The 26571-nt window shown below is 38.1% G+C and overlaps 1 protein-coding gene across 1 annotated transcript; it reads right to left on the reverse strand.

Annotated features, from left to right (window-relative positions):
- Positions 1-6894: 6894 nt before the first annotated feature.
- LOC126799337 (cold and drought-regulated protein CORA-like) lies at positions 6895-7562 on the reverse strand. The gene is made up of 2 exons (XM_050526522.1): positions 7372-7562; positions 6895-7273 (listed from the first exon to the last, which is right to left on the reverse strand). The coding sequence occupies exons 1-2, from the start codon at positions 7478-7480 to the stop codon at positions 7119-7121; spliced, it is 264 nt and encodes an 87-aa protein (XP_050382479.1). The 5' UTR covers positions 7481-7562; the 3' UTR covers positions 6895-7118.
- Positions 7563-26571: the final 19009 nt, after the last annotated feature.

The raw sequence follows: 26571 nt of genomic DNA on the forward strand, positions 1-26571 counted from the left end.
TGAAATTAGCGTGGCATTGCGCTCTATATTTATAAGCACTAGCTGCAAGAGAGTGAGAAGATCGAAAGAGTGAGTGATGAGCGACAGAAAAGTCAGAGATCGAGATCAATTTGTGAGCCCTACGTGTTTAATTATTTTTGTCGTTCTGGAATGGGAAGCAATATACGAACATGATACGTATCAATAATGTTATTATCTTGTATTTATGATAATATGGATATACAGATAGGAGTGAGTTTTCTAGCTTAGAACAATTCAATTAATCATGTACGAATTGGAGTCCACGTACAGAAAATATCGAGGGAGGCCATTGCATGAAAGATAATTGATTTGACCAAAAAAAAAGAAAAAAGATAATTGACACTAGCAGTCAGGCATGCATGCATAGATAAGATATCGACGAATACAGTATATGCATAGATAAGATTTCGACGTCTATGCATGCATGTGCATAGATAAGATTACAGACTAGTTGTACTCTAATGTCCTTATACCGTTACCGACCACCATTGAATTGTATACACTGACATATTTTTCTCAGGTAAATTAGAGGGAAGGTAAAAGAAGTTTGAAGAAAATTATAGCACGCAGTAATTAAATACCAATACAAGAAGAAAGAGACTTGCGATACAAACATAAAAAAGTTCTACATACATATATAAGTAACGTTTTGGACAAATCCCAACAGGGTAAACACTTCGAGGGATTTTTTTATTTTTATTTTTGGGTTTATTAGAACTACCCTTCATGCATGTGGAATGCGCAAGAGGAAGGGTTGCAAGAGAAAGGGTTACACTCATGTGTGCTTGATATTCTTAATAAATTAAGAAAACAAGTCATGAATCCTCATAAATGGTTTTTGAAAGAAACCACTTGGTTTATAAAAATGACGAAAAATGTCAAAATAGTCATTATACATCCCTTTGTTACCATCTCCAGATAGTTAAGAAGCTTGTAAGCATACTCACAATGATATATAGCACATGACTACTCATTCTATATGACACACTACTTATTTATCATACAATTAAGACTGAACATAACTGTACGACATTAAAAACTAAAACACATGAAGAAGCCTTAAGGAGCAGACCATGCCCATCTCCCAAGGCCTAGCCAAAACGCCTCAGCCCCGACCCAAATGTGTGAGGCCCGACACCAAGCCGAAACCCCTCGCCCAATCGGCAGTAGCAATCCCGACGTCGCTAGCATCAGCATCGGCCAACCTTTCCCCAGCACCAGCAACTAGGACCCAAAAGGATCACAGCACCGACCACCTAAGATCAACTGAGTCACAACCAAGAGACATGCACCACACAGATCCGTCACAATCCAGCCTCGAAACAACCTTTGGCCAACGCGCCCTTGGGCAGATTTGACAGTACCTTCCTTACGATCGATGCCCCTTGCAGACGCCGTCGCCATGATCGGATCCCAAAACTCCCATCACGGTCGGAGAATTCACCAAACAAGAGCCTCTCGCCGCCAAAACGATCCATGTTGAGATCCCTAGCATGGTTGCCAACCATGATCGACATCCCCCTTGCGAGCAGAACGAGGCCGCTAATCGAAACCCTAGGTTTTGCCTTCCCAGGTTGCTCAGAAGTATCCGGAGGCACCCGCATGAGAGAAAAATTTTAAGGTTCGCGGATCAAAATCTTTAGAAAAAAAATTAAGATCAATGAAAGAATGAACAGAAAATTACATCCAAGTATAAGACAAAAGATAAGAAAAAAAAACCTGTTATAATTTTTTTAAAACAAATAAGGACATTAACCCAAGCCCAAAAATGAAGTAGTCCCAAAATTGATTAAATAAATATTGTTAAAATACTCAAAATACCACTGATTTCATGATAATTACCATGCTACCATACCAACAACCGACAAGTTTCTCTCTTTTCTTTTCTAATTTATTATCGACAAATTCAAATTTTCGGCCAAACTGTCGATAATTTGGAGAAGTTTCAAACTACAAAGTTGTTCGTTACCTCATGGATTTTCATTTGAGTATAGTGAAGTATATATTTTGAGGATCTTTGAATTTTTTTTACTTTTGATCACTACAATTAGTAGTAGCAGTACCTAAATATCTGTAGTAGCAGCTTCTTAATTGAGTAGTAGTAGCTTGCAGTTGGCGGTAGCATGTTCAAGGTTTGCTAGTAGTAATGCTTAAAAAAACATAGCACAATAACATGATTTGAAAAGTACAAATGTAGTGGCAACTAAATATCCAACGAGTATAATAGCAACTAATTCCAGCAATGTAATAGCAGCTAATTCTAGTGAGTACAGTAGCAACTAAATTCAAACAATATAGTATAGTAGTATCTAAATTTCAGTTAATATAGTAGCAGCTAAATTTCAACTATGCAGTAATAACTAAATTCTAGTAATTAGTAGCAGCTAAATCCTAGTGAGTATAGTAGCAGCTAAATTTCAGCTATGCAGTAGTAGATAAATTCTAGTAATGTAATAGCAGCTAAATTTTATTTAGTGTAGTAGAAGCGTTGAAGAATAATTTGATTAAAAATGATAATAAATATTAGCCATTTGTAAATGTTCAAATTATTAATGTCTTATTAACACATGGCTACAAAAGAATAATTTGTCCTTATTAGCCTAATTGTAAATGTCATGTGATTTTTTGTGTTTTTGATAATTTTGTTTGTTAAGAAAGATTACTTTGGTAATTAAACGTAAGACACATGACAACAACAAAATAAATTGTCCTTATCTGCTAAAATATGTGCTTGTTAGTATAAAGACAACTTAGGGTAATCTATACATAATTAACATCTTAATATAGGACTTATGTGTCATTTCCTAAATATTGAAATTATGTGCTTGAGGCCTTTTTGTTTGTCATTCTCTTCTTGTGACATTTTTTATTTGGATTTAGTATGTTTAATTTATTATCTTGTCCATTCAACAATAAATCAAGAGAAGAAGAGTTAAATAAATCATAAATAATTTAAGTAGTTAAAAAATTTAACCAGTTAACCGTAAGTCAACTATCATTCTTATTTTATTAATAGAAGAATTATCATAAAAGTTTCTATTTTTTGGAGACCTGTCTATCGATGGACGATGCTCCGCGTAACAAATCTCTAAATTAACTTATGTGCATCGATCTATCACTCTAAGTCAAGGAAGTTGTTGGGATTCGGTTGATTAGTATCACATAATCTATTGCTTAACACTAGAAGGTCTCCCTTCCATGCATGATTTGATCTTCCACGTGAAACACCAAACACGTCGGTGATATAAGAGGAGGATTTCAAATTTTCAACACAGCAGAACAGACACGTATCGTCGGACTTTAATTCCGTAAGTAGGTGCCAAAAACCCTACAATAAATGTACGTCGCCGCAGAGTTTGAATAGGGAGGGCATTCACACTGTCGACAGTCAACTAGAGGGGCATTGGCTGATGCTTTTTCATCATTTCCCTTCAAAAGGGGGAACAAAAGAAGAAGATTTGGATATCGAAAAAGATTGCAGCGCTGGATAAGCTAGAGAGCCAACTCACCAAGCAAAGCATAGTAGCATACGTCCCTCGCTGCGTCACTTTGACACTTACGTATGGAAGCGGGGCCTCGATTTTGTTTTAACTTTTACGGATTGGAAACACAGTGTCTGACTCACTGCACGTTTGGTTAGTTGGTACCTAGACTGCATGGAATCGGAAGCGGGGACGTGGAAGTGAAGCGTTTGAAGCGTGGAATCGTTTTTTAAAAAAATTTCTTGGAAGCGGGGACGTTTCGGAAGCACAGAATAAAATAATATATAATTTAAAATATTAACATGTATATATAATATTACAAAAACAAAAAAATAGCAAATTCAAAGTCATTATCTGATTCATAGCAAATTCAATGTTATTTTCTAAGCTACACGGAATCAGAAGCGGGTACGTGGAAGCGAAGCGTTTGGAAACGTGGAAACGTTTTTTTTTTAAAATTATTTAGAAGCGGGTACGTTTTAGAAGCGTATAAATAAAATAATATATATATATATATTTATATTTATATTTATATATATCAGATCACTTACATGTGGAGAAAAACATATATTCTCCTTTGGCCGGTCGTCACTCTCAACCACCCAATTATAATTTATATTTTGTTAAATCTGGGTTATGTGTCACATTTCACATCACTCACATGAGAGAAAAAAATATACTCTCCTTTAGCCACCGAGGCAGAATGCCTCTACTCTTTTTATTTTTCTTTTCTTTTTATTTTCTGTTCTTTCTTCTTCCTTTTCCCCTACCAGAGAGCCCCGCTCTTTTATGCTCCTCCTTTTCCATAATGCAGCTCCACTGTCCAGCCTCCTCTCGTCGGTGCAGCAACCCAGAAAAACACTCATCTCTCTGCTGTTGTTTCGTCCATGTCTCCAACTCACTCAAGCATCTTCAGATAGAGGAGATCGGAGAAGAAGCAATTTTGGGATTTTCTGCAAATTTCGATCGATTTCTCAATCTTTAATGGACGTCTAGCTTGTGAGGTTGAGTCCTAGTTGTTTCATTCCTTTCTAATCCTTCCTTACATTGAATTTCATGGATTAGATATGAATTGGAATTTTTCCTCTTTTATGTAAATTTTGTCTTCCGTGGACGTTGAGTTTTCCGGTGAAACATCGACCTTCTGGTGCTCAACACTAATATTCAGAAGTAAGATATCCTCTTCCTCACGTTTTCAGTCCTCTTTTGATTCCAATTTCACAATTTGGAAATTGAATTGGGTTTGTCCCTGCGCTTCCTCTTTAATTGTGATAACACGCTTCCAAATTGGAACTGTGCGCTTCCACTGCGCTTCTAAAAACAACTTTTCCGGAATCGCGCTTCCGACGCGCTTCCGAGCGATTCCGATTCTAAAGCGGGACTCGGAGCAATGGTGAAGCTTCCGTGTTACGTAGGTTGGTACTGGTAATGATCACAGGGAGCTATCTCGTCATCAATGCTCTAATTAATATGAACTTCTCGAGTAGTAGTGTACGTTCCTCTATCTTGTGAATTTGAAGCCAGTTTATGTTTATGATGAGACTTACAAAGTTTCATTTTCTCTTAGAACACCCAATATGGTATAGCACGTATGTTATTTAGCTGCATGCCTAGCTTACTCAAATATATATCACTGTGTATTTGGCGTAGCTGTGACTTAAAAGAAAAATTGATTTATATTTATTTCTGAACATAAGTTACTGATAAGTAAAATAACTGAGTATTTGGTAAACAAACTTTTTATAAGTGACTTTTAATAACAAATATTGTGTCATAGTATTTGATAAACCCAAATTGACTTATACTTATATTCGTGAAATGACTGATTTGAACATCAAATAATTGTATGTCTTATTAACTTCCTATATACAAATCTCAGAACATTAATCAATCCAAATAGAAGAAATCATGGAGAATCAAATACAGTGAATATGAACATATTAGTAAAAGGATTCACCTCCTTGAAATGTTTGAGAAAAGCTCAATTAACCTAAATACAAGAAGAATTCATTCTCAAACCATTATTAGAAATAAACCCAATGTAAAACAACCGGACAATTTCTCAAACCTGCAAATGTCTATAGGTTCGTTTGAAGATAATAATAATCTACATCTAATAATTATGGCTTAGTTTGACATTGTTATGTTGTGAGTATAATTGGTTTTGAATTACTGTGAGCGTTTTGCTTTTTTGAGTGCTCCAAAAGCATCAGTGTGGCTTGTTCTCGGTTAATTTATAAGTTGGTTCGATCAGTTTAGGTGTAACTCGTCAGTCCCAGGTTCTTATACTGCTTCAGATTTTCATCAACTCAACTATGTACCTCACATTTTAGTCATTCGTGTTTATAAATTTGTTTTATTTCTCAAAATGCCGTTTGAAATTTTTTACTGCTTTATTTTGTTTGCATTAATAGCATTGTACTTGAAGAGGAGTTAGCTCTTATTCAATTAAATTTGGCAGCTAACTTAAACAACAATAAAAGAAAGGATTTGTCTATACTGACGGACACATGTTATGCTTTTCACTAACTCTACTACTCACAATGCAATTGAGGACGGCATGATTTATGAATGCATATATATTATATAACATGCATCAGTGTACTACTATAGAATTTTCAATGTAAGAGTAAACTTTTATGTGTGTTCCTTTTATATATCTTGTAGGGCACGGAAAACCCTATTGCTAGACAACCGATTTTAGTTTCAAGAAGAATATAATTGACAGTTAAATCAAAGGCATTCGTATGTTTTGTGTGGTTTTCATAAATGAACATTTTTGCGTTAGAATTTTCCGATCTTCATATGATGCGTATTTTTTATATATATTTCATATGATCAAGAAAGCGTGCAGAAAATCGTAAATTTAGAGTCGATGGAGAATAAACATACGTTGAACAAACAAAATATAATCCAAAGAATTAAGATGAATTAGGGGTTGAAGAAAAACCATTATACTCGATCGTAATCAAGTGCATGACCGCACGCCAATATATACTTATATAGTATATACTAGCTTGAGAGGACTTGGAATTATTCTTTGTTTTTCGAAAGTTCTTGAGAAGATGTCAGTTCTACACACTAAACCCTGCGCCACTCTACGTATACTTTCGTCATTCATGCATATATTGCCCCATACAGTTCCTGGGAAATTTTCTGGCTAGCTAAAAGCTGGTGCTTTCGATCGGAACAACCCAGCTAGGGTGAGTTCCTATTGCAAAAAAGAATTCGAAGTTGGTGCTTCCATAGAGAAGTTTACAATTACCTTATACAACATTAATTATATATATCCTTGAGCTGGTCCGCCATGTCTCTAGAATTTTGTTTAGGTGTCCTAGCTAGCTCTCGTATAATTATCCTTTTGCCACTCTCGATCCGATAGAGCTAGAGGTAGACAAAAACGCATGATCGAGTTCATTTAACATAAGGCGGATCATAGATAGTTCATGACATGAAGATTCAAGGATCGATCGAGTGAGAGTTTTGAGAACTGCTCATCCGACACACATTTATTATTTATTGCGAAACAAGCCACTACTGATTCCATATTAATTAATACTGCGGACGCCTGCAATGTTCACCACTACATGCATACGTACAAGGGGCCATCATCATCTAGTTCTCAGTTTCAGTCTCAACAGTGTGAGGTCCATGCCCTCCGTGTCCACCGTGTCCTCCATGTCCTCCATGGCCGCCGTGTCCATAGCCGCCGTGTCCATAGCCGCCGTGTCCATGACCATGTCCGTGGAAACTATCAGTGTTGGCGCTTTCTACACTCGAAACAATCTATGCGTTAGAGTAAAAGCGATAAAGAAACATAGTACAGTCAAATTATAGAACGCAGTTCAAGAGAAAATGAGAAACTCACCAGTAGTAGTGGTAGTCTCAGCTAGATTACGGTGAGCCGAGACCTCAGCAGAGATGAGGAGAACAGCAAAAGCAAGGGCGACAAGAAGAAAAGTCTTTGAGAATGCCATCTCGATTTTTCTTGATTGCTTAAGAGTATGTAGGAAGGTATGCAAGAGGTGATTGATTTCTGAGTGAAGTTCATGTTAGCACAGCCCTCCCTATTTATGGACTTCTTGGCCTGGAAGCACTGATACATCGAGTACGTACGTGGATGCAAAGTTCAAAATATCGATATCGGTAGATATATCGAATATATAAGAGATATATCGGGGATATTGGAAAAAATATATCGTTCATGTTCCGAAATTATTTATTTATTTATTATTAAATTACATATAAACATATACAATTATTAACTTTATCTAGTATCAGAAAAATGTTATAAGTGCTTGAAAAGACGCCGTTGGTCAACAATACTACAATACTTTGCCCAAGATATATGAGCCATATAGTACGAATTGTAATAGTTAAAATGATAGACATATATCTCTTTCGAGCTGCCGATAGTTTCTCTAAGAATGAGATGAAAAAGATAAATCCAACTTGATAATTGATCATATACTTCTTCAAACTGATCATAATCGTAAATATGATAACCAAATTGATAGTTTGACTTCATATGATTCGTTTGACGTCACACTATGCTCTTTTCTTTATCTGATGGAATACTTTGATCATCAATGACTCCTCTTATCCTCCTCCCGCACCTATTTTATTGCTGCGCACCAGGACCACCTGTTCTAGATCCATGATCCTCATCTTGGGTAGCATAATCAAATTTACTTTCACAAGTAAACTGCTCAAATCTTCTACATACATAAGATTGTCCATATTCAAACTTTGTATCTCCACCACATTATCAACTTCCACCACTACCATCAGAATTACCACCACCACCATCTGAACTATCTAGAATTGCTACGCCGCCTCACACACTAGCATTAACAGAATCATTTTCCGGGTCTCCAACTTCATCAAATAAGACCTTATTTACATCAATTCCAAAATCATTTACATTTTTTATGACGTGTGGAGGAAGTTGACATTTTCATCATCGAGGTCAAGGAGAGTACTTGTCACTGATATAGCTTGACTCTTAAGAGTTAAGACTTGAACTTTCACTCCTCATCCATATTTTATTTTACAAAAAATTAAAAATTAGCTGATTGAGGGACTATAAAAATGTCGTGATGTTCGTTTGGGGATAGGGATCTCAATAGCCGCCTTTTACTGAAAGGCTAAGTTCTACAAAATTCCTTGCTTAGCTTGATTCCTCCACTCTTCTAATCTTCTTTTTTATATCTCTCGAGGCTCAAGGTGATTAATTAATCAAAAACTTATATCCGAGAATTCGAGACATCCTCAAGTTGAGATAAAAAATTGTAAATAAAATTTTTCGGATATTTCTCTAAAAGATCGAAAATATATCAGATATATCGTAAATATCAGAAAAATATCAGAGATATTTTATTTTATCAGAGAAATATCGCAAATACGGGAAAAAAAGATTCACTCATAAAATATATCGTTTAAAAAAAATGAAGATATCAGATGATATATCAAAAATATCTCAAAAATTGTAAATTTTGCGGGAGAGAAGAATGAGTGATTGAATGAGAGAGAGATCAATTTCTGAGACCCACGTACAGTTTCTTTATCTTTATCTTTTTATCTTTGGATAAGAAAGCATTAATTATTTGGTTTTGTTTTTCTCCATAGAATTCATTTCTGGTTTTGCAAGTTGACGCGAGGTTAAGTAAAGATTTGAGTCCACAGAGTCAGTATCCGTGCTAGTTACTCGATCTGAAAGTCCTAATCGAAAAAGATTTCAGGGGATATGTGGAAAACTGGGTGGAGTTCGAGTGAATATGAAAGACCTTCCACTATGAACCATCCATTTTTCAATTCATAGACCATCAAATTATACAGTAAATACATATTTCGAACAGATAAAGCTTAAACAACAAAGTGTAATTCCTTTTGTAATTACTAGTGGGAAAGAAGAGGGTAGAAAATACGAGGACAATATTGCCGCAATAAGAGTTTGAATACGGGATCTTTTCACACTTTTAGGTTAATAATTTTGCTATGAACAACTCACACGTCTCTCTACAAATGAAGGCCAGATACAAGATGTGGAATGTTCACAATTGCAATATAATATATAACGAACAAAACCATGGATCATATGCATATATACGTCCCTCCTTACGTCACTAGGTCATATAGTTATGGGAAAGTATGCCCCATCGATAGTTATATTACTTATATATGGCTCACGGGGTGGTTTGAATTGGGCATAATTGGATTTGCATGAGGGTTGAAACTATGACCATATGCACCTACTCACTATGTAGAATTTTAACCTTTCACTCACGTCATTTTCCTACTATGGGATATTTGTAAAAACACTACCACAGTCCCACTCCATTGAACCAAAGAAAAGGAAAATATCTTCAGCATGCGTTATGCGTTAGATAGTCCTTATAGAAGATTGTAGAAGATGTTGAGGTTTTTTTTTCTTTCCATTTGTCAATCAATGTTGAGGTTCTTTTGTTCTGAGGCTTGTGGAGAAGTAGTTATGTAGTTATTTTTGTTATTATCAGAGCATGGGAGATTTGATTGTTTTGCTCAAGTGAACATTACTCGTTTAGACCGGGTGGAGTGGTGGACTAGAGCAAACTCCAGCTTTCAAGTCAGAAATTTCTTCAGCTACACAGGAACTCAACTATAAGTTTGTAATTCCGGCGGTCAAGAGATCGAGGGAAGTACCTCGGTTTATCCACTCTTTGGAATTTGTCCAATACACGAGAATGAGTTCAAAGGGAAACTGATATTACAGGCTCAAAATTATCATTGATTACTTATCCAGACAAACAAATTTTGCGTAAAAATTATCTACTTCACTTCCAGCATATCCAATGTCTTGTTCCAAAGATCTCAGTGTTAAAACCTATTTTCCAAAGAACTCATTTTGTGTGTCTTAGACTTATTAAGTTTCCTGTTAGAGACAAATTCGCACATCTGTAATAGATTATGACTACGAATCCTACGGGATTGCGGTTATGTAATCTCTATATATATGCTCTATTATCAATCAATAAAGGGTTACGTTGTTATTATTCTCATTCCGTTCCTCCTCCAACACATTATCATGCATTTTGTTCTAAAGTGTCTGAGCAACGAGGCCACCACTAAAAAACAATTAACCCTAGCCCTGGGATCTTGTCCCTCAGAGACCTATTTTCCTTGTATCGCCGGAAAATCAAACCAGATGCCGAAGAATAGTTGTTGGAAAAGAAAAAAACTCATCAGAAAAATCTAAAATCGCAATTGCTTAAGGCACCCAGTAATTTGCTCTGGGCATCCACCCATTTTCTTCTCCAGCTAACCTCCCGAGCCTCTCCTGGCCGCTCCAGCTATGACTGCGACTTCGTCGCCTCGCCCAGATGAAATTGCGCTTCTATGTCCGGTGACCCATGGAGGTCCACTCCACTGCGCCTATGCGATTCGGTTTTTCACGACTCTGACTCGACGTCGCTCTCCTCTCCGACATCGTCCTTGTCCTCCCATCCTTACGTGCTGCCCCTAAGTACGACGTGCCCAGAAAGCAGCGCCGCCTTTGCTCATGCCACCGGCGTCGTGGTTCTATCCTGCATCGAACAACGCCGGATGTCGCCAACCTGCGGAGATGACCCAGTTTTACTCGCTCGAAACCGTCCAACGTCAATGTCAACTTCCTGAGATCTCGACCGACAAGCGCAGCTCGGCTCGGCGTTGTATGCACTCCAATGAGCGTTCGACCTCAAGGAGACGCCGACTTGGATCCGACCCGTGCGACCCGGATTCCACAACAAAATCAGCCCAGCCATGATGTTTGGGCCTATGCCATTCCGAGCCCACCAGCCCTTTTGGGATTTAAACCCTCTTATTTTTCTTTTTTATTTTTCCTCTTTAATTCTTTAATCGTTTTCTATGCACGTTCAATCCCTAACTTATGTTTCCCGTGGTCGTATGGGAAAAATAATCAATCGTTGTACTACTGTGATGACATGTATGTTTGAGATGGACGTTAGTTAAGAGCTTTTGATGCCATCAGTACGAACATCGACAAGGAAAACGAATTCATCAAGCAACTTTCTTGCATGAAGATAAATTTGAAAACTATCCCAAATTAATGCGATTTATTTGGCAAACCACCAACTAAGCTTTTCTTAAAGTTGCTACTTTTGAACATATATATATATATATATATATATAAATTATCGGGCGCTATTAGCTTTCTTCATGTTTTTTTTTCCGGTATTTATTATAACGCCGATGAGACCAAAGAGGGATATGATTCCCCTCTTGGTCGACGTTTTTCGTGTGACAGTCCTAGAGGAGTCACGTTCTTATTTAAAAGGAAAAAATCGATTTCATGTGGTTGTCTGAGTACACCGTTGTTTTGGGTGTGATCATGAGAATTTTTTGAATACATCGATTAATTTGTGACCATATACATCACAACCCTTCTAATTCTGGTTACATACTTGAATAGTTTTGATTATTCAAAACTTATACAACCCTTGTTTCTTGTGGATGCGTCGCCATTGCGACTGTTATTTGAATGTTTGAGTTTTCTTAAACTCATGTCCGTAAACGATAATCCCAAGGTATACATACTCATTTATTTGAGTTGAAATACATTGCTCTGAAGCAGCACTATTTGCTGATGTAATAACCCGATTTTTTTTCGGAATGAATTTTGGATTGTTTTAAGTTCATAAACTCGTGAAATTTATTTAAAACGAATTTTGTATGTTTCGCGAAGTGGTATATCAAAAACGGAAACATAATAGTAACGTTTATTTAGAAAAACGTTACGTTTCCGTGACGTGAATATCGACTTTTACTCCGTCGATCGTTTGTGAAAATTTCCTTCACGAAAGTTGTAGAGCTCGTCGATATGAGTTTGTGGACGCGTCACACGTTCGAATCGGACGTCGTACGTAAACGTTATTAACGACGGAAGTTCGTTTCCGATTTTGGAAACGGGTATAAATAGACAATTAAAGAAACTAGGGTTTCCATTTCAGGAAATCACCCCGCGCCCCCCTCTTTTCCTTTCTCCCTTCTCTCTCGTCCTCCCCGAGCTCTCTCTCCCTGCCTCACTGTCTACACCGGCGATCTCGCCGACCAGCCCACCGTGGGCCACACCGCCTAGCCCAAAAGGATCGCTCAACCCTCCGTGGTCGACCCTGAGGCGGCGACGCTCCATCTCGCCGTCATGAGCCTACACCCACGCCCCGAGCCTCCCTCTGCGTCGCACTGAGACTTCCCTCCTCCAGGCGACGTGGCCATCACCACCGGCCCATACGCCCTCGCCGGTCCAACCCCGTCATCCTCCAAGCACGACGCGACCCATCACACCTCCGAGGAGCCGCATCGACGCGCGAGGACCCTGTGAAGAACTCACTGGTGATTCCACCACTTCTGGCGCCATTCGTGCTCCGATCTAGGTAATGATGCATTCTAAATCATGGTTGTGATGTTTGTGGATGGATTTGTGTGGTTTGGATGGAGATTAGAGCAGATCGGAAGAGAGGATGAATTGGTGAACACCGCCGCCTTAGGCGGCGCATGTGAGAGAGTGAGGTAGTGTAGGGGTGGCCTTGGGCCGTGGGAAGGGCGGAGGAAGGAAGGGGAGAGATTTGGGGTGGCGGTGGCGTCATACGCACCTTGGTTGGTATCGGCGTGTGGGCCCCACGCGCTGCCACAGTGAGTGGCGCGTGAGCGCCACGTGCCGCCTAGTGCGGCGGCGCGTAAACAGTGTTTCTGAAGGGGTAAAAATGTAAATTTATTTTTACGTACGGTAAATGTAAATTTATTTTACGTACGGTAGATGTAAATTTATTTTACGTACGGTAAATGTAAATATAAATTACGTACGGTAAATGTAAATATAAATTATTTTCAGTAAATGTAAAAAGTAATTTATAAAGGGTAATTCAGTAATTATTATTTACTGAGACATTACGTACATTTGAATAGTATTTATACATACAGAAATACGTAAACAGTATGTACTCGTACATGACTATGTATTGGATGAGTATTTGTACAGAAATACGTGAACAGTAAATACATGAATATTACGCAGTGAATAGTACTCGGTGAACAGTAAATTCGTAAAACCAGAAATTACTGAACAGTAACAGATTATTACTGTTTCGGCATTTCAAGGTCTACGAAACGTTTCTAAATTCTTGTCTTATCTTTTCAAGGTGATCAATAAATCAAGGAAAGAAATTAACTTCGGAAATTTTGGAATTACGCTCGAGTCGATAAGGTGAGTAAAATCTCACATATTTATGAATCTACTCTTGCGGAGATTCAAGATTTTTGCAAGAGATTTTAATATTGAATTATGACAAGTATACGATATAATGGATTATATATATATATATTGTATAAATGGTAATAAGTACATATATATATAGTTCGCTATATTATATACTGTTATGAATTTTTCGTGAGGATATCATTTTGATGACGAGATTATATATCAAACATGTGGTTTTGATTTGTACAATATGAGGTGTGATTATTGTACGTGATTTTAACATGGAGATTGTTAAAATGTTGATTGGTCTTCGGACTTGATTTTTGTACAATATGATGTGAGATTATTGTACGTGTTTGGCAAGTCGGAACCTAGCCTTTGGCCGGGCGAAAGTTACGATACAGTTAGAGCTCTAGTCTGTCTGCCGGAGTACTGCATGTGAGGTAACGGGTGGTTATCGGCTCATGAGTACTCAAATTGTTTTGGATGTTGGGTAGCGGGTGGTTACCCAATATCGGCGGTGTACTACGTGAGGGGTAACAGATGTGTACCAGCGTTCATTAGTACCCGTATTATAAATGTTTTTGGGTAACAAGAAGGGTTGCCCGATTTCTCATGAGCACTTTCATTTCATATATTTTTTGGACAATCAGATGGGCCGTCCATTGACTCATGAGGACATTTATAGTTGTTGATTGTGATTTTTCGTATATATTGATATGCGAATTATATTATCATTTTACTCATACGAGCTGTAAAGCTTACTGGGTTTGTGTTTACAATCCCGGTGCACCAATTCGATGGTGTAGTCGATACTCCGCAGGTGTGGATTAGCGGGAATTGACAGACTGCTCAGAGGACATGAAGATATCTAGTTCCAGCTTGTGTGAGGATTTTGTGCGACTTTTTTGTGAGGATTATATATTTCCATTTTATGTAATGTGGAATTATAAATTGGATTTGTAATAATTGGTTGTCTGAGTTGTATTGTGAACTCAGTAATGATCCGCTGTGCATTTAAACGATTTTGATTCGTTGAGATTGTTTTAGTGTTGTACGACTTTAATATTTTGAGTTTTTATGCTCGAAATTTTAGAGTCGTTACAGCTGACGAAAGATAAAAAAAGAAGAATCTATGGGACATACGTAACGTACCGTACCTTACAAGTGATTCAATAACCGCCTATGATGTTATATACCCAGAGTTGACCTTGATGCATGCTCCACATCCAAGAAACATATGCCATTTTTGGCACCTGTATATTTTTATATTGATGGAAACGTAACAGTCTTCCATTCTCAAGTAAGCAAATTTTTTGAGCCTCAGGCTACGGCTCCGCTTGATCTGATATGCAAGTTTTTGTTGTTACGGACTTTTGATTAGTCAATCTCTTTTGACTATGTTTTCTGCTTAATATTTTTCAAGTATGACATTGGCATTGGCATGTTTTTTACTCGACTTTATCTTAAGTCGTCTATTGGAATTAAAAGATTGTTTGTGTTGTATTAAAGATTGGCATATTCACTAAAATTTCTCGTATTCCTTGTTTAAAAGGTGATCTCATGAGAATTTTATTTGCCTTAAACCTAGCATGAATGGTCAATGTTTGGAACTCACGTGGTTTTAAAATTGGCCGTTTGTGGGTTACATGGAACCCCAATAGCACTACACTGTGAATTTGGATCTTAAAATTTGAAAAATGGACCTCGGAACGTCAAAAATTGACGTTGTTTTAGCCTCTTGGCCGTACCATGTTACTTTTCTGGCGTTTTCAGAAAGTTTTCCGGCGTTTTAGCCTCCTTCCGACCAGTTTCTAGTGTTTCCGGCACCACCACCCGGTTCCTGCCAGCGTCCCCTGTCAGACCTGCAACTCTGGCCTCCATACCGACCAGCTACGGCCGCTGCCGGCTGGTTTTCCGGCAATTGGCGCTACCAGTGTCCGGTGAGTTTCCGGCGCGTTTTTGTCGTTTCTCGTCATTGTTCCGGCATATTTCCCACAGTTTTTGCTGCCACGTTTTCCCAGTCGAAAATTCACCAGATTTTTGAGTTCTTTTGACATGGTTTTCCGATTAATTTTCCGGTTTTCTCTAAGTCGTTTCATAGCTCAAACAATTTTATTATTATTGGTGACCACCCGCACCAATTAGATGGTTTTTACCACCCTAATTGTTTGATATTCAACTGCTCCAATATCATGTTTTTTCAACTCTTAAGTTGAAGAATGTAGTTCTATTGCCATGTGATACACTCGATGAGATTGAACTTTGTTTCAATCCCCCCTCTTACAATATTCTACTGTGTATTTTATAGAGAAGTTCACCGAGTCATTGACTCTCTTCATTTTGAGAATGTTCCGCCGTGAAATCGAGTGTCTTGCTAATTGTGTAATCACCCACACGGTTCTACGACGCATGTAGTTGCTTTACAAATCTCGTGTAGAGTTTGTGTTTTATATCTTCGTGCCTTGCTAAGTTTTAATGGCCACACATGCCAATTATACATTTTCATCTTCATACTTGTGTTGAGAATTGAGATGAAGAGGAGCCTAATGCCACATCTTAGAGGAGATGAAGAGTCTCGAGAATGGTTTGTCTCTTACTTCCATTCGAATTTTATGAATCATATGCGGTTGAACGCCACTTTTGTGATTCAGACTTTTATATGCTTTAGCATGCCCGTCTCGGGCACCCTAGACGTTCTATAATGATTATAATTCTTAAGAATTCACATGGTCATTAATTTTCAAGTCCCAGAAGCGATTGGAGGACCATCTCACTCGTGCTCCACATGGTGAGGTCGTGTCTATCCGTGCTCCACACGGTGAGGCCGAGCCCGCCCCACTCGGCAGCTCCATGACATTCAGGTCATCGGTGGTGGCATCCCCTCATTCACAGGAGCTTGTGATGCCTCCCGTGTTTTCTAATGTCTCCATGACAATCTCAGAAGGAAGCCGATGATGGCACCATCGTACGCTATGGTGTTGTCGGCGCCCGTGGTATTACACCACAAAACAAGGACGGAAAACGCAAAGATGGACTAGTAAAGGTCATAGCTTCGGTCTTGGCTCGTATCTAGATGAGGGGGAGACCATTATTCTCTGGAATCGAAACCATAAAGAAGTGAGGTGCGTAGGTACAAGTATTTCACTCATCATCAAGAGATATTCTATGAACATGTGTATCAACTAAGTTTTTGTGGGACGCTACAAACTCATTTTGTTGATGTCAAAGAACAAAAGAACTCTATTAAATTAATCGTATAAAGCGCGCACGTGTGTTTAATGAATTAATCTCCCATGATTGATGATGTATTCACTTATGCTTTTAATCTGTTGTAAAGTATCAACGATGAGCAACTTGACCGAAGTGGAAATAATTAATACATGTTGAACTAGACTTGTTATGTTAGTGATTGTTCGTAAGTGTCATGAGAAAGATGAAGTCATGCAATATTTGCAGGATTTATGGCGCAAAGATTGTCTCATTATATTAGTATTGACTACGATGAGTTATATTCTCTCGTTATGGACATAATTGCTTTCCGCTACTTAATCAGTAGTAGTGTCCATGAAAACTGATTTCCAGCATATGATAGTGGTCATAGCATATCTGTAAAGGGATCTTGACACAGATATGAGAGTGCCCGAGGGACCTTAAATGCCTTCAGACCACGGAGAGCTTATGCAGTCAGATTGCGACGTTCGAGAGAACGTAGTACAATCGGTTGCAAGAACTCATACCCATACATGTTCCAATGAAATCCAATTTTGGACTCTCTATTCTGTCTAAGTAAAGATGATGAAGAATTGTAATGAGCTATAGATTTATATATGTAAGTGTTGTTAGGACACTATTGCTTTTATTATGATGTGACCAACTATGCGCCTATGCATTGTCATTGGACTTGCATTGCTCATTCGACATGGGTATAGTTATACACTTAGTGAACCAATACAAATCATATCGACACCAACGCCACCAGCAGCTCCAGAAAAAATAACATACGCCTTATTGTAGCAGTTGACACTAGTAGCATAGAGGATGCGTACGGTTCCGTCTCGGACCAAAATCAGTCATTCATTGGTCCATTCCCCCATTCCTTTGTGAAAGACACATTGAATTTGACAAATCAGAATCTATCCAATCTCTTAGGTTAACTTCAACGAGACCTATATGACAGCTCACTCAATAAAATATGGTGAATTTCGTATCTTGGAAAGGTCTATGTGTCTACTTTCTAGGGACACCAACCATTTGTTCATAGCTATTAAATTGAGTGAGTTATGACCATGTTAGAAAAGTAGGACAATTCTGTCCAAGAATTTGCAAGTCAGTCAACTTCGACATAACACTGTGAATTGCTCTAATCGAATTAGGTAGTGCTTATTATATCATTGGAAAGCCACATGTGTCTACTTTCCAGAATATTTTACGGTTCACGAATACCTATTATGACGAAGAATTATGGCCGTATAAGTGAGTGAAAGTCATTATACCCGAGAATCTGATTTTCATTGCAAACTCTTGTTTTGAGTTGTTATACAATCTTGTTTCCTAAGATCTAAGTTTGGTTATGTATAAATGATCTAAGGATGTGTAGCTAGATTAATGATTAATCATTAGCCCAATATTACTTTTGAGAAGCATGTAATGAACGTTGTATACGTTGTTCTTTGTACTCCATGATTATGGCACTAATCAGGGGGAGTTGTTTCGTAGACTTCAGGGGGAGTCTACCTCACATGATGCTATCAAATTTAGACGGTGCATTGTACTCTTTTTCCCTTTAATCAAGCTTTTGTTTTTCACCCAAGAGGTTTTTATTTTGCTTGACAAAAGTTTTACCGAAGCAACATTATGTGCACCATGCAACTTAGGCATGCGACACAAGGGGGAGTATTCTGGGAGAATTAGTATTTTACCCTTGTGTGTGTCTTAGACTTATTATGTTTCCTATTAGAGATAGATTCGCATCTCTGTAATAGATTATGACTCCGAATCTTACGGGATTGCGATTATGTAATGCTTGTATATAGGCCCAATTATCAATCAATAAATGGTTACGTTATGTAACATTACGTTGTTATTATTCTCGTTCCGTTTCTCCTCCAACACATATTTTAATATTTTGGTTCAATTCACGGTTTTACCCTATTAATTGAAAAAAGAAATTAATTCCATAAATATAGTCAAATTTTTTTAAATGCAATAAACATGTTGCTACAGTAGAATGTAATATGCATTAGAATAAGGAGAAGTCTCAATCATTATTCATTGATAAGAGGAGCCTTTATATAGGCATTACATTAAGTATCCCGTAGAATAAGGGATTATATATAATTCCTTATCTAGACTAACCTATACTAATTAGGACAAGATACATCGGAAGATTACATATATAATTCTCCTACAACACTCCCCATTGTATCGCGATCTTAATGTGTCATGGTGCATAACTGTTGCCTCGGTAAAAACCTTGCCAAGCAAAACAAAAACTTCTTGGGTCAAATAAAAATCTTGGTTGAAGGGAAAAAGAGCACAATGCACTAACTACAGTTCAAGTAGCATGTGGAATAGACTTCCCCTGAAGTCTGCAAAACAACTCCTATGATCGGTAACTCAATCTTGGAGTTTAGATAGATAGCGTATACGAACGCTCTTCACATTCTTCAAAAGTACCAATGAGTCAATAAATTGAATATCAAATCTCACCAAACATTATTAAATCATCTATGTACACTAATCTGTACATGAATCAAAAGAAAAAGCATTGCATAACAACTTAAAACAAAAGTTTACAATGAAAATCAGATTCACGCGTGGTATGTTATTCACGCACTTAAACATTAATACCTTCTTCGATACAATAAGTATAAACAAACCGTTAAATGTTCTGGAAAGTAGATACCAGTGGCTTTCCAGTGATATATGGTTCACAACCTAGCTCGTTCTGAGCTGATTACAAAGCTCGGTCGAATTTGACTTAGCTGCAGTTTCCGAACAGATCCGTCATATTTTACTAAAACAACTATAACTTACTTCTATAATAGATATGATCAAATGATTAGTGTCCCTGGAAAGTATACACATAGATCTTTCCAATGGTACAAATTCACCATTTTCCAACCAGTAAAACGCCCTATAGGTCTGTGGAAGTTGACCTACGAATGTGGGCAGATTTTGATATCGCTTCATTAAATTGTCTTTTGTGTTGGGATATAGGATTTGATGTAATAAACGTGTTGTGATCAAGCATTGACATATGTGTGAGCTCACTCAGCCATCATCTTGGCCTTATGAGCTTAAACCGAATGAGATGTCAAGTCAGATATATTACAATAAGTACATGGATACACATATTGTACTTAAATATCAAGAGTTTCATCTCTTAAGACTTATCGTCGCTGATATGGTGGAAACATGTCTTCTCATGACTTCGACTGATTTATAGAATACTTGTATACATTAGTTTAACGTCTTTATTGACTTTAGCCAACTGATGAATAACATCATCAATAACGGTCATCACTTTCGAGACCTAGTATTCCTAAGATCTTTTCATTCTAAGTACAGCTGCATGCAATCTTGCATATCCCCAGACAGTTATGGGTAAATTACTTATGCGTCACGAGGGCTCTAGCTATAAGTTATAACAGCTTAAGTATCGCTCATGCTCATCCATTCTGCAAAATGAACATGGGGTTACGATATGTTCAACATCTATCCCACCATGCAATAAAAAGTCTTATCCGGTCTAAAAGACTTGATTGGATGGTAAAGGTAGTGATCCCTAAGTTTTAAGCAAAGAGCTTTGGAATTGCAGCATTTGGCTCTTAGTTCATCAAGAGTCCATCACATTTCATTTTAATATGCCTACTTTATTAAGTTAACGCGCTCCGTGGTCCGGAGACACTTGAATTAGGTTAAAACCAATCAATTCATGATTTTTATCTACATTTCTTAACTTAGTCTCAACAGAGATGATATGTGACCACAAGCTGCAAATTCAGTAGTTTTGGAAACCACCTAACTGACAAGGGTATTATGAGAACAAACCGTCCCTCATATTTTCCATAAGGTGAGTCTAAACTCTTCTATTTCTCACTACGCCTAACAAATGTATAACCCATAGGATTTACATGTGCAGTGTTGGCATTACCTGACCAATGACCTATCTCTTTGTTAAAACTAGATCCTACGGCTTTCCAGGAGACGGCGTCATGGGTCGATCATCACCATCGATTCCTGCTGGATAGCACTTTCCATGTGGGAAAATCTACAATGTTGGAATTTTGCTTCAACAGAATATGCATGTATGATTTGACATCAAACTCTTTCAACATCGTCGTTTGTCGAGATCTCTCTTTGGATTGGTATTGACATTGAGGCGTCCCCCAATGATAACCATCATATTAGAAAATAGACGAGTCAGTATTATTGATCATAGATCAAGTTGTGCCATAACTCACATTCAACAAGTATTATCGAACCAAGTGGTCTCTTCACACTTACATGAAAGCCACTGCCTAGTGACACCATCTACCATATTTGTAGAGTCGCCATGTCACCAACAAAGAGTAACTACATGTCCATCTCTGTCGGACATCAATCCATACAGTCATAGTTGCAGCATGTATCTCTAATCTCATCACTTCCATTTGTAGGATTATTAGGAACATGATGAGACACAGTGGGACAAACCAGAAACAAGTAGTTTAACTTGAACAAACTTGTTCTTCTCTCCCCCTAACGACAGGGAGATTGGCTCATCAAAAGTGACTAAATGAGATCGCATGTTAAGGTCTTTATAAGCAAACATAGGTGGAAGTTCATGTCTTATTCAAAGATAAAATTCAACATCAAATAACCCATCATTATACGCTTGTGGAAGTGTAAATCGGCACATAAAATATGTGGACTTAAACCGTTAACATAATCTATTAACAAACAAGCATATTATTAGACTTGAAACACTAACATGTAAATCGTTAAACCGTAACGTCAATGATGATGGTATAGATGGATACTGTAAAACAAGTTTATTTTATCGTGTGAAGCATGAGACCGATCAATATATATGGGTCCCAATATAGATCCCGGTTGAACCATGAACACCTCATTAACTAATACTGAACCTATGTTTTACACTTTCTTGAATGGTTCGCTGGCTTTCTGAATCCCGAATGCTACAAAAATTTTGAAGCAAGTAAACATGGGTGTAGAAATCCAATGCCACCGGCCTAACTGCCGGAACAGGTCAGAAAAGCACTGAATCGGCCGAAAAACTAGCCGGAGGTCAATGACCAATTTTGTCTAGCGGTTCACCATGTTCCAAGTCTCCAAATGGGCTCAAATTTTGTGAGTAGGTAGCATTGGATGTTAGGAATCAGTGGCCGCAAGTAGCACCACTATAGCCCACCTAAACATAGGTGAACCAGTCCTCACAATGACAAGTCCGCAATTTGTAAATCCTAAAATCTTAGGTTTTTTCAACTTTTTGTCATTGTTTTGTGTGCTCCATAACATATAAGTGTTATGATTTGCGTTTAACCTTGATATATGTATTAGCAAAAGATATTTTATTCTCAAAGTGAATCATGATAAGCCAATCTAGAGTTCCATCTTATATGTCATTCTCTTTAGCGCAGGAGGGTGTATGCCACTCCTAAACTTTGCTAAAGAATAGGCTTGGATATTGAGCATAGTCAATGAAGGATCATAGAGAGGGCTTATGCACTTGTCATATACTACATCTCCATTAGTTTGGAGGAATTTCATTTATCCATTTAATTTCTTTGCTTAAAATAATAGCATATACGAGTCATCGATTCAATATTCCGGATCATAGTATCGTGAAAGAATACAATTCACACTATTTCGACTCATGAGATGCGCTACGTCATTAGAAGCGATTCATAAGAACTCTATCACAATGAGTTTTCAGGTTATTATGTTGGCAAAAAATATTGTCTTCAAGTAGCTTATCGTCTCAGTAATTTGAATCATAGACAACTACTATGACAAAACCAATTCTTAGGTTTAATTGTTCTCTTGATGTATACAAGCATGTGATTTGAATCATAATGGCAAAATGCATTTAAACTTATGCATTTAAACCGCTAGTGATTTTATTTGATGACTAGTCATTTTAGTTACAATGGATTAAAATACTAAATCCATTAATAGCTTTCATTTAGCTATGCACTCAATATCTCTTAAACATATTCATATACAAGTATGTAGAGACAACATTAGGTCAAGACAAATAAATATCACAATATAAAGCTTGGCAAGTGCACTGAAATAGCCGTGTAACATTACTTAAGGGTTTTAGACCCTCAAACATCATTCACGAGTGATTTTGACATGCAAATATCAAGCATATACACCATAGATCCAGATACAATGATCGGTGTTGCCTAGACATACCAAAAAATGGTTGTCGGGATAAAAAAATAGAGCCAAAAATAGTAGGAGTTTGTGAGGAGACCATGCGGGGGACCGTGCAGGGGCTACGGAGGGGGGGGGGGGGGTTGCGGGGGGCCTGTATGGGGGCTGCTGGATGCCTAGGGGCCAAGATAAGAACTCGGCTAATTTTTTATGCCATTAGGGGTAAAACCTGACAGTGGACGGAACATCTTGGCGATATTACCATGCGCGTAACTCGGCAACCTGTTATAGTTTGTCACTCCTCTAATTTTGTACGAGCGTTAGTTCAATTCGAACTTTGTGCAAAACATCACCATATTTTGAAACGGTGAGATATAAAGTGCATCATATGGCGTGTAACACTACAAATCATCACCAAAACAAGGTGGAAACATGTCATAACAACACATCAATCAAGGCTTCATCATGCCAACGAGGCATAAATATGCTACTACAAGCATGTTGGTTCGAAATAGAGCCGAGAAAAAACACTCATGGCTCGGAGTCCTTCGGCGTTTTTCAATGCTAGTTTGCAAAGTGTTGCTCAAAATCAATAGATGGTGACCTAATCCGCCAAAGATTATGGAGAACCAAAACACATGTATAATAACCACATCAAAAATCATATGTGTGCATTGCGCCACACAAAGATCACGTAAGGCTGACTTATGCCACAATTAAAACTATGGACTTATGTAGGTAGTGCTCATGTATGATCTAACAAGCACCAATTAGCAAGGAGTACAAGATTGGCAACTCCATTTGCTTTACAATTTCGGCGACATACCGGAAAGATAATGCTCATGCAGAGCCATAAAATACTATGTCTATTAGCTTTTCCACTATGTTGCCACTGGAAACTAATACCAATGACACCAAGTTTCATCCTACCACTAGGAGGCTATGACCATTTGACACAAGGAACTCGCAACCTCATTAGGGTAAACATGGCTGATAAGTGCACCACCTAGGACAAATCCCACTTCTCCCTGTTAAACTATAACAGGGCATTATTTTAACAAAAATTAAAATGCAAAAAACCAAACGAAAAACAAACAATAATAACCTAGCCCAATACGGGTCCAAAAATAGAGCCCAAGCCCAGGCTTCAACCCGGGACGAGGGAGGCACACACCGCCAGTCAAGTCTGGCATAACCCATCACCGTCCTTTTTTCGCCGATTCGCCACCAACTCCGTTAAACATGCAGCGCCGATCCCCTACCCCCAACACACAATACCCCTTAGCAACACCGCTACCAATCGACATCTTTTCCCAATCCAATCTAAGTGCCATGATCTAGATTGAAGCCACCCGATCAGAGGTATGTTGCGCCGCAATGAAACCATCACCACCTAGCAGCCCTTAGATCTCCGAACTCGATGCCCATCGCCGACCCAACCAACTCCGAGCAAACCATGGCCAAGCCTCCATCACATCGTCACCCCTCTCAGCTAGCAAAACTCCACCGGAAACTCCCCAATACAAACAAAAGAGTCGATCGAGTCATCCCGGAGTAATACAGACCCACCTGGGGTCGACCAGCCCCGCCCGACGACGGCAATGGGCACGCTGCCGGACATGAATAAAAACCCTAAAATTCTCTCCCTCCGAGCGTTTTTTTCTTTTGAGTTAGCTCCCACTCTTTACCATTTTGCATTTGCACATTTATAACCACAATGTATAATTTCTTTGAAATCTGTAATAGTGAGAATATATTCTCATGTTCTTCCATATATTGAGTGTCTTGTTCAATAACTTCTCATATCTTGCTCTTGTATATTTTGATCATAATTTTTATGTCTTTCAATAAAACGGTGTTGCACCAAAAGAAATTAATCTAGACTAGGTTTATAAACACATTCAACATGACAATGCCAAATTTCAGGCGCATATTGTGGTCAACAAGAGGGAAGATTCTTAGTATCAATACGATTCCAAGTAATGAATTGTATGTCAAGTCTGGTGGCATTCACCATTTGTTATTAATATGCTTCTCTTTCTTGCTTTTCTTCCTTCAGCCATAAAGGAAGGGTTTTTGCAATTGGGTGGCGTGTTATTGGCTCAGAGTGTGGGGGTGGAAGTTGACTCTTCATGAGCGGTGTCATGGTGGCTGTGATATGGCTGTCGGCGGTGATTTTTCCTGCTCTCCTCAACCTTAACTTGGGCTTGGATTCTATGTTTAGACTACGACTCGGTTAAGAAAATAGGTCAATTATACGTTCAACCGGGGGTGTGGCTAACCAAACTTGTCTCGGACACGTGTTAGAATGCTATTGGCTTCCAGACCTTGTCCATAATCAAAAACAAATTGTGTTCTTCATTTTACCCTTCTACATTCTTATTCATATACAAACCCATTTATGATTTGCATAACTTTGTGATGGGGGAGACATATCTCGGACAATTGAGGGCTTGCTCCGGCGGGGCCTTGGAATACGTCGTTTTGCGGTTGTTCCTGATCCTACTCGTCCTCTAATCTTTGTTGTGTGTCGTCGATTGGCCATCTTTTTCGCCGCCGTGTTGTCGGAAGACATCATTGGGGAGCAATCAGAGTAAGGTTGTGGTGAGGGTGTAAAGCAGAGACCTGGAGGTGAAGAAAGAGAAGTATAGAAGGAAAATTAACTAGCTTGAGTTTCTGTTGTAGAGACAAAACGAAATTCAAGCATGGGCGGATCCAGTGTATGGCTTGCATGGGCTGGAGCCCTTGCAAGTTTTTCATATATAGGTAGTTATCCTAGCAAGTAAGCACAATGTAGTGATTGGTCCAGTTGGTTTTAGTGCACCCATCTTCTCCACCACTTCTCAAGTTTGAATCCCATTGAAGGGATTTGTGCTACTTATTTATTTTTATGCTTTTTCAAGTCTTTTTCTCCTTATTTATCATTTTTGGTTCTTATGTTACCCATTTGTTCTTTTTTTTTCTCTATTGTTTTCTCATTCTTTTATATTTTCTAATGTTATTCATTAGTTTTTCCCAAACATTTCCAAAGGTTTTTGCTATTTCTCTCATTTTGTTCTCCCCTCATTCATTTTAGTACAGTATTTAGAATTACATTCTAAATCTTAGGGAACAAAATTACCCGCAATTTTTTTTCGAGCAAGCCCTACCACATTTTACATCCTAAATCCGCCACTGAATTCAATAGATTCATACACGGTTCTAATGGGTGTCTATAATCTTCATCAAAGAGGGAAATTAAAAGTAGCGACCTTTAAATATAGAAAGATACACAAATCATCTATAATTCTTGGGAAAATTTACAACAGATAGAATGAAAGATTTCACCCTTGGAGTTGAGAAACCGGCTAGGCATGATGGGAGGAGAGCTGCTTCCAAAAGAGGTGGAAGTCACGGTGGTGTTTTGGACTCGGATGGGGATGTCTTGTTTGGTTTGGATGATCT

Source organism: Argentina anserina, chromosome 6 (genome assembly GCF_933775445.1).
Source record: "Argentina anserina chromosome 6, drPotAnse1.1, whole genome shotgun sequence".
Taxonomy (NCBI): domain Eukaryota; kingdom Viridiplantae; phylum Streptophyta; class Magnoliopsida; order Rosales; family Rosaceae; genus Argentina; species Argentina anserina.

Excerpts from the sequence above, each read along its gene's own strand:
- LOC126799337 (XM_050526522.1), bottom strand. The coding sequence starts at position 7,480 with ATGGCATTCTCAAAGACTTTTCTTCTTGTCGCCCTTGCTTTTGCTGTT. Across the intron at positions 7,274-7,371 it reads TGAGACTACCACTACTACTG|AAAGCGCCAACACTGATAGT; the intron begins GTGAGTTTCTCA and ends TTTCGAGTGTAG.